We start from the raw sequence: 14,077 nt of genomic DNA, 5'->3' as shown, positions 1-14,077 counted from the left end.
TTCCACATGTAATTCCCAGAGAAATAATGTATTCCCATGGCATCTAAAGGTTTGTTGGGGATTTTTTTGGGGATTTTTTTGAGGGCAAGTTGTAGAAAAGCCCAGGCTCTACTTCCAGAGATGAGTGGCTATAGTAGTGGTTTGGTGGTCTGTCAGATAGCTAATCTTTCTAATAATCTTGATAAATTAGGAAAATATTTAAAAGCAAGCAGCAGTGTCAGTGGCTCCCCTGTGACTAAAATGAGTTTGGATTTGCATTCTGGTAACTGGAGAAACTGGAAAGCAGCTATGTGCTATGGGTATGGATAACCTGTATTCCTCCTCCTTTTTGACAGTGATCAAAAGTGGATGCCTAATACAGACCTAAGGCAGGGTTAATATATACATATAACAGATTTGTTCTCAGCCTCCAGCTGTTGAGGAACTTTCTGGGCCACTGTTAGTTTCTATGTGTTTAGAATCCATGCAACGGATTTCTGTGAACACCGAAGAGAAAGTTCTTTCTGTTGTTTGCCTGTCTGGTCTGAAGGCAGAATAACTTCAGCACCAATTTGTGTGTGCCTGGCTTATGTCACTTTCAGTCATTCCTAACAAACAGCTGCAAACAGTATTTATGGCACCAAAGGTGATTAAATGTGTAGTGCAAAGTGTAATTTAGTTTTCTATAATTCTGATTATCACCTGCTTTCTTAAGCCTTTGCAAATTCTTTTAGCAGTTCATACCTGTTGTCCTTTTGTGGCAATGCATCATCTAGATTTCCAAATCCAAGTGGGAGAAAGTTAATATCTTTTCTCACTTCTGTGTCAGGGTGGTTAACAACTTGTGTATCAGAATATCAGCCACTTACAGATGTCAGCTTAAACTGCTCTAACTTGTTCATCCGTGTCTGCACCATAAATAGGAAACTGGCTGTAAAATGAGTTGGCTAAATTGAGTCGCTGGGTTGCACTGAGTGAGAGTGGCTTCTGAAAGTACTGGTGGGGGTGAGCTGTTCAAGGGCTTTTGGGTCAGATGTGTCCCCTAAATGGAAAGTGTAAAAGGTAGCCAAAGTTAGCAAGAATTCACGGCTTGTGAAATGCTTTTGCTCTTTAGCTGAAGAATAATATAAAAGGTTAATTAAATAAAATCAGGGAATTTTTTTTTGTCCTGCCAAATTCATGTTTTCCTGGGCTCCATCCATGCTATGTATATGCAGAGCACACTACCAAATGGATGGAGTGTATGGATGCCACTAACAAATGGATCATCAAGAGTGGAGCAGGAAAAGAAAAGCACTTCTGCTTAAATTCAGAACGCTTTATTCATTTTTTGTGTCTGAGATGGTTGAATTATTATTCAAAGCTGCCTTGGCAGCTTCAGAGTTGGAGTTTTCAGATGGTATTTCTGGATATCCTGTCATACCATGACTTGAGTGACTTTAACATCTTCAGTGGTTGACATAAGGTAGAACTGTATCTTGCTGCAAACAGCTAGGTGGTTTAAATTGCTTTCAGAGCAAGATATATATTTATTTTAAATATATATATATGCACACACATATTGTGTTTTAACACTGTATTTTAAATACTAAGCAGCTTAGTCATACATTAAAAAATAATACTTTTTTTATTAAGTAAACTTTTGTATTTGTACAATATGAAACGTGGCTGGGATCCCAGCCTTTTTAGCATTTCCAAAGTGTGGCTGTTGTTTTCATGGTATTTATAAAAAGTGCTTAAGCTTAGCAGGAAGCTCATGCTAAGCTGCTGGGTATTTCACAGAATATTAGTTAACAAACTTCTTAAATATTACATAGAAAGTGAGCCATAGGTTATTTCTGCAATTACTTAGTGACTGTTTGGGGACAGCTGAAACTAAAAGCAAAACTTCTGGTCTTTAACCACTGCTGCAGCTTTTGTGCTTGTTTAGCTGTAGCATAAATTACATATTCTGAGTTCCATAAGTTAATGATGAACTGAGTTTCCACTGACAACCTGTCTGCTGTTGTATGTGGATGATGCGTGTTTTAATGATTATTTCTGTTAACATGTTGGCATTTCTTCTAGTTAATGTCATGTTTCAGTGAGCCAGGTGTTAAAGCACCATTAAGCTGCATAGAACAAACACCAGAAGCAGATTGGTAACTTTTGAATGTAATTACTGTGGCCTAAGTGTGTTAGCATTCAGAATGATTAGCAGGGAGTTCTGAATGTGAAGTGTGATTTAGCAGAGGGATTATGTTAGAAAGTTTTCGCTTCTCCTCTAACTAACAGAAAACCAGTCAGGACTGTGTGATGGTAATAACGTGGAAATGTTCCATGTAGATGCTGCTGAAAAGCTTCAAGGAAATACTGATCAGGCTAGGAGATGGTTCACATATTTTGGCGGTGATTTTTATATATCAAGACTATGCTTTGGCAAAATGGAGAAAAAAAAAAAGGAGAAGTAAGTTAAAGTGAAAATTTAGTTGCATCACAATGGTGCACAATACAACAGTCCTGAAAGAGACCAAAAATTCAGCCACTATTTCATGCATACCTTGTCTTTAAGACTTTCCTCTGTGTGATTCATAAAAATACTTGGTGCTTTCTCGTTTTAGGAGCTGTTTTTTCTTTTTTTTTTTTAATTTTAAATTAAAATTTCTAAGGGTTTTTTAAATGCTTCCACTTGTGTACTGAATTTAAGATTTAATCTAAGAAGTACATTTTGAGACCAATTTTGCTAAACAATTTGTGCTAATCTATGTGTATTTTTAAATGCTAGCTCAACACTAGTCTATTCCTTAAAAAATATTAAAGTGTTAGCAGCTAAATTGCATTTTTATTAAAAGAAGTTAAATTAAAAATTTAATTGATCTGTTCCTAGTGTATAAAATTTTCCCCAATGCAGTTTGTCCAAAGTGCTTATAATGAAGCCGGGCAGAGAGGTGACTCAGCTTTCCTTTCATTTCTAGTAGTGATTACATTTCTGTCAGACCTCGAATGGTCTCTGAGATTTCTTTTTTTATAGCACAGCTTCCACCGCTGTTAGCAATAGTGACTAGTGACTAATCGCTTGGATTTCGAGGACTGGGTTGTGCAACTCTCCTTAAAACAACTATTAGTGAGACAAAATAAGTGCTGATGGCCTGTTTACAGTAGTGAGGGTGCTGCTGATGATTGGGAGGGACGTTGGTGTTAAAGCCGTAGTTGTGACAAAACGTCGGATTTGTCACTCTTAAGCTGGGACGGGGGTAGGCTGAGTGAAAATCACTTCAGTTAAAGCACGGGGAGTAGATGGCCACAACCTGCAGAAAGCAGCATTTGACCTTGGCTGGTCCCCACCAGTGTCTGGTCATGTGCCAGATAAAGCTTTGGTGTTGTGTCTGCTTGGGATGCTAGTCAGTGAAAAATTTGGAGTCTTCATTTCCCGGCTGACTCAAGTCCTTTGGGTTTTTTGTTTGTTTGGAGTTTTTCTTTGGGGTTTTTAAATTATTGGTTTGGTTAGTTGGTTGGGGGTTTTTTGTTTGTTGGGGGTGGTACTTGTTTTGGTTTTTAAATAGGAAATAAGGTGGCTTTGAAAAGGAACTGTGGAATGAGTAGGAAAAGGTGGTGATAGCTCTCTGATGAAGTTGCATTAGTACATTTCTTTGTACTGGTGAAGACAAGAAGGCTGTTTAAAATTAAGAGCTTTTCATAATAAGTAAAGGATTTCTCACAAATATCTATTTTTTTTTTCCCTGAGAAAATGCTTGGTTTCTCTTAAGCTCAGTTCATCTTTGGTGGGTAAGATAGCTAATGCAAGAGTTGAATCTTGTTAGGAAAATGTTAGGAATGGAGATTCAGGAAAGATGAGGCTTTTGCCCTTGAAACTTTGTGACTCTTCAGAGTGTTGCTGACTTTATCTAGGAGATAAGGTTTACTCATTAATCAAATCCATTAGGGTCTCATTGAAGATATTTTTAGAAAGAGTAGTATGAAACTGTAGTAACAGGTGTTGCACTTCTGGACAGAAAAATATAATAGTTTATTACATGGAAGCTCATGATAAATTTCATTTTCTAAAAGTTAAGTATTGAGTGTCTAATGATGAATAGATTTTACTAAATAAAAACGATTGCCTTTTATTATTTAGAACACTCAATATATTAATTTGTGTTGAAATTTGGATATTCGCAAGTGCCTGGATTTTTAGCGAAAAAGGCTTTGAAATAATAAAAGACAGAGTTCAACAACTGGCAGAGCCTTTAAAAAAAAAAAAAGTTTTCTACTGAATTCCTCCCCTGCTGTTTCAGGGTCTATTTCTGGTTCCTGCTTCCAGCTGCCAGAATCTTGAAGCTTTCTCCATTGCTTGCCAGGAGAAACAGGTGTGGAGTGTGCTTCCTTTGATCCCTCCTCTTGGAACCAATGGCTCCCTCTGCAGTCCTCTTAAGAGAAGCTGAAGTGTTTCAGATCCTCTGCCATTCCACCTTTTCTCCTTTCCTTGGGAGTAGTAAAAGAGATCCAGGAGCTCTGTCTTAGCTCCACCTTCCATTCTTTTTCTGCATGTTGAGGACAACTGCGTTTCCTACTTATGCTGTGAGTCAAGAGAGACTCAAGGCTTAGAAAGCAGCACCTTTTCCAAATGCTGCAGTGAGCCAGATCTGGTGAGGCTGCTGGATGCTGTGGATGGCTGGAATTTAACAAGAGCTCTGGGCTCCAGTTTTCTTTAAAAAAAGACTCAAAGAGTGCTGAACAGGATTGGGTGATGACAGAATGAAGGGAAACTGAGGGACTTGTGGGGAAGAAATGTGCATAGGAATTGTATAAGAACTTCGGGTGGAGGAGAAAAAGAAGAGTATTCTCAGCTAACTCTGGCTCTTACGTGCTTTTCCTCTCTTCAGTTCATCCTCAGTCACTTAATCAAAAACTTGAAATACCACACTCTCGTTCTTTCTGCGGTATGATGTCATTACTGTCATTGGGAAAATAAGACCTAAGCATTTTAATTTTGACGTGTTTTTTTTAATTTTTAATTAATAGATAGCTGGGCCTAAGAACAAACTTTATGAATATGTAAGCAATGCTTTTAAAATTTTGTTGTAATTTTACTTCCTCATAAATTGTCTTCAGAAGGCTCTTTGTCAGATATATATCTTTGAATTAAGATTAACTACCCAATAAAGTGACTTTTAAATATTGCAGGAAGACGTAAATGGGTATTACTTTATGAGCTTATTTGGGCATTATTTTATGAGCTTATTCTAGAAATTTTAGACCATTAAATAAGCTGTGTATTACTCTCTAGCAAAAATTTTAAACTCTGCAGAATTCCAAGTGAAAAACAGAGATCACTGATCATCAACTTGTTTAACATATGCAGGTAAACAAAAAAAAGTTAGAATCAAGGTTCTGCAAATAGAGGAAGGCAGAAATTGCTGCACTGGATCAAGCCTGTTGAATGATCTTCGTAAATAACTTCTTTCACTTTGTGAAAGTAATGTCACTGCTAGAAACAGAAAAGCTTGTACTGCTGTTGTTTCTAATCCTCTAATACACAGATAAATCTTTGTACCTATAGGTACATAAACCATAGAACTTGCAAAGACTTGTGAAATTCAGTGTTGCAATTTGTTTGTTCAAGAATTAATTTTTTGTCTGCTTGGTAGTACATTTTCTCTTACAGGTGTTCTTTTGAGAGTAAGTTGGGTTTTATTTACATTGTAATAGCAAAGGGGTGATGCTTCTTATAATACTGTCATGCTGCTTTTTTTTGTGTATGCCTCAGTGCTGTGTTGTCTTGCAGTGAGGGAGATTTGCCAGGCAAATGTTGGATTTTATTTACATGAAATCTCCCTTCTGCCTACACAGTTCTCTGCTCTGAGTTCTCATGTTTTTGGAGTGTTGTGGAAGGGGTTTGAGTCTTCATTGTCTCTTCTCATAGACATTATTCTAAAAGAGGGCATACTATAGATCTGCTGCAGATTTTTCAGTGTTTCTTCAGCATAACTTATTTTTTCTTGGTGGTCGTTTTATTTTGTTGGCATTTCTTGATTATGCAACTTTTTAAGATATTTTTCTTAGACTTTTCCAGATCAAAGTGCAGGTTCTTGCTGGGTTGGGAATTCAGTGGGGGTTTTTGTCATGTATGTCATCTCTCAATATTCAACTGAATCTGTTCTTGTGTTCATAGGATTGCTGGGAAATTCAGGTTCAAAGGGACCTTCCAAGGTCTTTAGTCTGACCTCCTGCTCAAAGCAGGGTCGCCTGTGAAGTCAGACGATGTTGGGAGGGATTTTACCTAGTCAGTCCATGAAAAACTTGAAACAAGGAGACAGCAAAACTAGTCTAGGCTATCTGTTCCAGTCCATGACTGTCCTCATGGTGAAAATTAATTACCTTGTGTCCATTCTGGACTTCTCTAGTTTGAGCGTGGTCTCACTGCTTCCTGTCCTGTCACAGGTACCCCTGTGGTGAGCCTGACTGCTTGCTGACCTCCTTGTAGGTACAGACTCTTGCTGTTAAGGTCTGCCCAAAGCCATCTCTTCTCCAGGCTGAATCAGCCCAGCTCCCTCTGCTTTTACTCACAGGACAAGTGTTCTGGCTCCTTGGTGGCTACTGTGTCCATGTTCTTGATGTACTTCTTGTATTGTGGGGGCCCAAAAGGAGGGGCATTAGACCATGTCTGGAATAATAAGCTTTGAGTAGAGGTGGCAATCAGTTCCCTCATCTACTAGCAAGGCTCTTCTTAATAAAGCTTGGGATGCTGGTGACCTTTCCTGACAAGGCACACTGCTGGCACATGATCAGATTGCTTTGTGCCAAGACCTTTTCCATGGAACTGCTCCCCAGCCACTCATCAGCCTGTATTGTTGCCAGGGCCTCTCAGGTGCAAGTGTTTTGTGTTTGTCCTGTCTGAATTCGTACAAATCCTGTAGGGACCACTCCTCCAGGCTGTCGCGGTCCATCTGAATGGCAGCCCTGTCTTTAGACTTTTGATTGATCCTCTTCACCCCAGTTAAAGTTTATCTTAAAATTCTGACTAAAATATACCTTACTGGCCCTGCCAGGCCAGTTAAGATATTTAACAGACTTGTCCTAGACCCCTGCAGCACTTCCCTTGATACCATCCTCCAGGCAGCATACAGTACTTTGTCCTCTGAGCCTGACCAGCCAAATGTTTCCTACAAGTCTAGTTGTTTATCCATTCTCAAAAGAGATATTTTCTAGTTAACTAAAAGTCAATTCCTTGACCTTCCCATGACTTTTTTTAGTGTGTTGATGCATTTTATTATTAGCTTTATCAATGAAACCGTACCAATTAATCTTTATTTTGTATATTGTATAGTTTCTGTTCCTGCATACTTCCTCATTCAGTGATTAATTTTTTTTGCGACCTTCTTGTGAGTGTCTGTGCCGTTGTACCATATCTTCTACAGTTTTTTAATGATGCATATTTTAGTAATTTCAGGTACTTCTGTCTACTGCCTGAAGTACAGCAAACTGATTTAACATTTCTTAAAGCAGACTGGGTTCTCTAGTTGCTTTAAAAGAGGTTGTGCCTGGACTGGCAATCTTGTTCTTAGCTCAGGTCCTTTATTAATTGTCATTATTTGCCCACTTCTCTTTGAAATGAAACTTTGATAGATAAGCATGCTGGAACTGAGGAGTCCCTAGTGTTCTTCATATAAAATTCATAATAAAGCAACAGTTCTATCAGCAGTACTTCAGTGATTGACTTGTTCTGATGGTGGTCTACAAGATGTTCCAGTTCTCAAATTTCCTGATTATCATCTAATAAAGTAATTTCCCATTCTTATATTTTTGCTGGATTTAAAATCATTGCCTTTAACACTTCCTTTTTTTTTTTTTTTCAATGATACCTCCTTTTCTACAGCTTCATTATATTGAATTTCTGTTTTATATGGGAATCTTGTTAGTTTAGCAGTAAATATGCTGTATGTGGTGCCTCTACTCCCAAAGGCTGCATTTCATCTTCCCAGTACTGGCCACAAACTGTTCCCTTGCTTACCATTCCTGTTGAATTGTACTTGTCTCATACCAGCAACAGGCTAAAATACCTCCTATGTGAGAGTAATTCTTAAACATTTACTCTCACTTACAGAACCATGCTGTTTTGCAATGTGGCCACAAATCTGTAACTATTTTATCCATTGACACACTTGGTGTTTCAGCATTTTCAACAACAGAATTAAGTGGAATGGATGTCTTTCTCTTTAGCTAGACAGGTGTGAGTCCAGCTTTAGAGCTCTTGTGAATCAGGTATGGACTGAAGTACAAATAGATTTGTATATCTGATATGGGAATACATGGATAAAAGTCCAAGTTATTTAATAACTGTAAACAAAAATTCTCTTGTTTTCAGACATTGTTTTTACATCAAAATACTATTTGGACTGGGAGACATGGGGGTACATGTTTACAAATGTGAATTTACACATATTTGATTGACTGTCTGTCTTATGGATGTCATTGGCACCTTACAGTTGCCCACTTTCTCAGTTTGTTCGTGGCTTTGCTTAGGGCTGTGCCTGGGCAGTCAAATAACATAATTTCTTGTATCCTTGTTAGATGTCCATAGGCAGATTTCAGTGTTTTGAAAGTATTTTTGACCTGCAATAGTATTAATGCACAAATGAGTAAATTTGACTCTTTTGGGGGGAGGGCAGGGGCACAAGGGGAAGTGACTGATGGATTTTGGTTTGGTTTGGGGGGGTTTTGTCCCTTCAAAGACTGACTAAGCTGTGTTATCTTAACTGACTGAATAGTGCTTCTCTCCTCTTTCCAGTTCAATGTAGTGGCATGGATTTGTGTGTGGTTATGATTCTGTTGTTTTTTGTGTGCCTCATTGACTATTGCAGTGGGATCTGTTTGCTGGCTTCACATGAAGTAGAGCATTGCTAACTATATCTGGATGTTTATACAAAATACTAATTGCATGTGTTGAATTTTTATATAAAGAGAAGAATGTTTTTGCTACCTGTGCAAGAACTTCTGGCTGAATTAAGTGATTAAATAAAGGGTGCATAATTAATGAATTAGTAAATATGATGTAATTCTTCTTTCTCTCCAAAGAAATTACTGAAAATCTGTGCTAAAATTGATATTTTAAAAGCAAACAATTAAACATAAGACTTCCTTACTGCCCTTGGAATCTTCTAACAAGAGAGCCAAAGGAAATGCCTACCTTATGTTGTCATTGGAACAGCATTTATTTGAGGTTTCCTTAGGCCTCTTTTTTACCCTGCTAACTAAGCTGCGTGTGCAGTTAGTCTTTTTTCAAAGAAACGTTATTTTTCACAAGACGTACTCTGCTTTTGCAGCAAGTTCTTTCTGTGCTTAATAAGTTTCTTCTAAAATTTTCATTCTTTTCTAGACGTTGATAAAACTTTTTTTTTAATTCCTGCTTTATACATAGTGAAGAAATGGTAGAAATAATACTTAGAATGACAAGGGAAGCCCTTAACAGAGCAGAACTTAAAACCTATGTACCTTGACTGATAGTATTCTTCTATAGCCATTAAACCATTCTTTTTCCCTTGCAAGATTTTTCTGAAATTTGTGCTATGAAATGATACCATAGCAATGGGGTTGGAGATGTACATATGTTGCTAAGAAACTACATGATCTATTCTGGACCAGCCACTGTGGTAAAGTGGCTCTTTTAAGTTATTGCATATGAAAAGGGCCACTTTAGGTGATGTGCGTTTTGCTCCACCGATTTCTGACCTGCAATGCTTGCCTTTGCAGATGGAACATGAGGATTTTGTAATGGAGGGGCATGGCAAGACTCCACCTCCTGGTGAAGAAAACAAACAGTGAGTCACGTGTTTATTTAAAAAGGGCCTTACCGTAGTAAATGGTGTGAAGCACTCCCGTTTAAGCGTGCTGGGAGCATTGGTTGGTTGCTTGGTGCTCACCCTTTTGGTTCCTCAAATATCCACATATATATATATATATATATATATAAAATAGTGGATGGTGGCTTAAAAAAAAAAAAAGAGGCAGGATGCTGATTTGCCTTATATGTAAAAGCATGGAAATATGCATTGCAATTTCAACACATGAATCAGAAATAGTTGTACAAGGGATAATCATTCTGGAAGCTTGGCACTGATGTAGTGAGTTTGTACATGAAGTTTTCATACAGCTGCTCTTCACTGAAATAATGTGAAATATGAAAGAACCAGGGCCTTCCTTTTGGTGTGCATATGGCAGATTGGTCCTCTTTGAGCCTTATTTCTTTAGAATGCATTTTAATAAAGGATCAAAAATTACAAACAGCATCCTCTTTTGAGGATGAGCAATATAAGATGCTGGTACACAGAGCTTTAGGGAAAGCAGCTTGATGAGAGAAGAAAATTACTGATTTCTGTTAGGAAAAGGCTTTTTCATATGATTTCAAACTGAAATCCAAACTGGTTGGACTTTTTCCCTGGGTTTTTGTTCAGCTAGGAAGAACAGAGCCTTATCCTAGAAGTACTTCAGTGATGGTTGTATTCTGTATTCTTTTCATAAGTTAATGCAATACTAATTCAGTTTTGATACAGTAATTAATTTTTTTCTTTTCCTGTCATTTGAAGCAGACAGGAAGGTGGTCTTTGGAAAATCTAGATCACAGAACTCTTTTTTTCCTAAGCCTAATTGGATGTCTCTTCATGAGAATTTCTTGTTGATCTTCACTACACTTGTTGCAGAAAGGCTGGGATGTGGCTTGGGGTGAAGGTCTACTTTGCCTACTAGATAAGCTGGCAACTGTAAGTGCACTGCATCTGTGACAGTGAGAAACCATTTCTGAGGTAGGCAAGTTGAGGTCAGCAGAGTTCCAGTGCTGAACATGCACATTCTTTCCATCATGGACATGAGCCAAACTTCTCAAAGTAATTGTTATTATTTCTATCTATTCAGACTGAGCAACTTACTGTGGTACCAAGTGATACCAAAGTTGTTGAAGTAGAAACTTACAGAAAGTTCCAGAAGAAAAATTTGAGCAGAAATAAAAAGTAAGAGTTAGATTTCTGCTCTCCTGAATGATTTCTTTATATATATAGCAATTTAATGAAATACATTGTTATAGTGAGTAATATGAGGGGTGTTGTATTGGATTTGCCATAGTCTTGTGTTTATTAGGTGTCCTATTTTAAGTGCAAGTGGAAATTAGAATTACTTTGGAGTTGATCTGATTTTTAACTGGAGCTTTTCTAGTGGCTTGAAACATTACCTTGTTTGAAATCTCCAGTTATTAAAGAATATGACGTTAGTGATAGGCGGTATTTTTAATTTTTAACTATTAAATTTGTGCTCAGGTGGCATCTGGAACCTTGTCCTACAGATTCTGCTGTAGGAGTATAATTCTCAATATTTTGATTGGAGTCTAAAGGTGCAATTTTAGTAATGCAACAGAGTTGAAGGTAGTTGTTTTATGCAACTAATGCTAGCATAATGCCAGCAAAATTCAATTGTGGGTATTGCTCTTAAATTTGAATCAATCACTTGAATCTTTCTCTACCTATAGTATCAAATTTTCAGCTAACTAACAAAATTGTCTGCCTTGACAGAGTTTACATCTTGTCATAAGAGAAGGAAGAAAAAAAAAATCTGAAATTACTTCTTTGTATTATGACTTACTTGCAGTGGGGATTAGCTGGACATCAACATACTGGACTGGGTTTTTGAAAGAGGACAGAGAGGAACTCTGGAGCATCTCATAGAGGAGAAGAAGAGAAAGCTGTGCCTGTTTAGTCTTGAGATAAGAAAACTTGGGGAGGATATTATTATCCATGTGTATAGGTATCTGATGAGGAAACTAATGAAGATGGAACCAAATTCTTCACAGTGGTGCCTGGTGGAGAGGCAAGAAACCATTGGCATAAACTGAAATACAGGAAATTCCACTCAAACACAAGGGAAAAAAAATGTCTTTTTTTTACTGTTAAACATGGTCAGACCTTTAGAAGAGGTTATCCAGAGAATTTGTGCTTTCATAGCCCTTTAAGTGACTCAAAACTCAGCTAAGCACAACCCTAATTCTGCTTCAGCCTGCTCTAGTTAACCATGCTTTGAGCAAAGGCATGGGATTGATGGTCTCAGAGGTCCCATCCATCTGCAGGGATTCTGTGATTTGGTGTACCCATGTCTACTGTTGTCCTCCTAGATGGTTTGAAATAAAATTGGAACTTGTTAGTGAAAGGTATATTCTAGGTTTGACTGTAGAATCTCTAATTCAAATGTTCTCTACAGAAGTAGCTGATTCACTGAAGATGCTTCCTTCCCTTTCCAGCTGTCGTTAGACTTAGTAGAATTTACTGCTTCAATAGCTATGCAGGTGAAATGGTTTTTCTTTGACTGCTTCTAATTTACTTTTCAGGAAAGTTGGGCATTGTAATTTAATTGCCTTTCATTAGGCAGCATGATCTGGGTAGCTCTGCACTGAGGTTACTGAGGAAGTGTTCAGAAGATATGGTTCCAGCATGGGAGTGAACTTGCACCAGAGTTCCAGAGTAGCCAGCCAGTGTTGACCTGCTAGGAAAGCCCTGCAAATTTCTTACTGTTTATCTGCATTTCTATGGGCTCAAAGCTTTACTGGACAATGTAAGAACAAAAATAAAAAGAGGCTTCTGAGAGACTTTCAGTGGATGCAATAGTTCTTACCTAGCCCCGGTTTCATGTGAAATTTCCTTTGCTAAAGTATACCTTCAAAACTGAATACAAGGAGCCAGCATCCATGGATGATTTCTGGCACTTTTTGAAACAGATTATTTCCTAGTTTGGGGATAAAAACTCGGCGTTTTTGCCTTCTAGTATTAAACAAACACACACACAAAAAATGCAAACAAATGCAGCAACAACAAAGAACCCTGCTGCAATGTTGTGAGCCTTTTTTCTGCTGTATTGGACAGTTCTTTTGGACAGATGCTAAAGTTACAGCACTTTAAGATTTTTAATTGAATTGTAGGTGATACCTGAGAAGTGCTGGCTTCTGATACCTGTCACCTTTATGGGAAGGAATTACCTGGTTAAACTGTATACACAGTCTTCAGAAATCTTCAACTGATCATTTACAATATGGATATAACTTATTTCAATTTAAGCTAATTATGAGGAAGTTACCTATTCCAAATCTTGAGTACAAGTGAGAACTGGAATGGCCACAGTCATCTCAGTCCTGTGAAAGATTTGCAGTTTATGTGCAGTGCATGTGTCACAAAGGTGTCACGGTTGTGCAACAGTCAAGTGATTTATGCTAAAAGCTGAACTTAGTAGAAGTGAGCCTGCTGGGGCTGCTGGAGCAGATCATGGCCATCTCACACCGTGCTCCTGCTCTGGCTGAGGGCCAGTGACTCCTTGATAAATTGTTACTTCCCAGTTTTTGTGTACTCTGTAACCTTTTCCCTTCTTAGCTGTCTGGCATGGGATATAGCTGTGTGTTATGCTTGGTCATACAATTTTGTTATGTGGCTAATATGTTTGGTAAGAAACCCATTTCCTTCCTTCCGTCCCAATGAAGAAAGGTGTCATTATGTTTAATTACATAATGAACATTTTGTGAACATTTTGTTAGAGGTATTCTCTCATATTTTCATCCATTACAAAGAGGCTGACCTGAACTGGCATGCTTAGGGAGTAAATATTATCTCCCTCCACAAAATACTTACATTTTACATGGCAGCAGCCTATAGTGCCCTTATCATTTATAATAAGGCTTTTACTTTGCTACTGCTGGAGCAAAGATTAAGAGGCAAATGGGATCCAGAAACATCTTTCCAAAACAGTCAAACTTCTTTTGATGAGCATGGGGCAGGCACAGGGGCAGGATGAAAAATTCTGCTCAAGTCCCTAAACTGAGGTAGCAGCATTAATTAGCAACTCTGCTTGTGCTAATAAATTACCACCTGCTGTCGCAAGCAGAAATGTATGCACCCTAATGAGTGAAAGCGACTGGGCAATGAAAAAACACTCCTTTTTATAAGATAAATGTAAATGCTTTACTCTTCCTAGCTGGCACATGGAGAGGTCTGTTTGACAGTAGCTATTCAGACAAAAAGTGAGCCAAGTTCATACTCACATTTAGTAGGAAGGTAAGCCAAGCTGCTACTGCTGTTTGAAGTACCTCAGCTGG

General features: G+C 38.0%; 1 protein-coding gene across 3 annotated transcripts in view; it reads left to right on the top strand.

Annotated features, from left to right (window-relative positions):
- TNRC6B (trinucleotide repeat containing adaptor 6B) overlaps window positions 1–14,077 on the top strand; it is a 122,483-nt gene that overhangs the window by 25,665 nt on the left and 82,741 nt on the right. For all 3 annotated transcript variants that reach the window (XM_084206984.1, XM_084206986.1, XM_084206983.1), the window contains exon 4: window positions 9,709–9,776. In XM_084206984.1, coding sequence (XP_084063110.1) covers window positions 9,709–9,776 — 68 coding nt within the window. The remainder of the gene's footprint in view (window positions 1–9,708; window positions 9,777–14,077) is intronic.

This window comes from Fringilla coelebs (assembly GCF_963513975.1).
Source record: "Fringilla coelebs genome assembly, chromosome: 5".
In the NCBI taxonomy this organism is placed as follows: Eukaryota; Metazoa; Chordata; class Aves; order Passeriformes; family Fringillidae; genus Fringilla; species Fringilla coelebs.
This window is presented reverse-complemented; position numbering and strand designations above follow the sequence as displayed.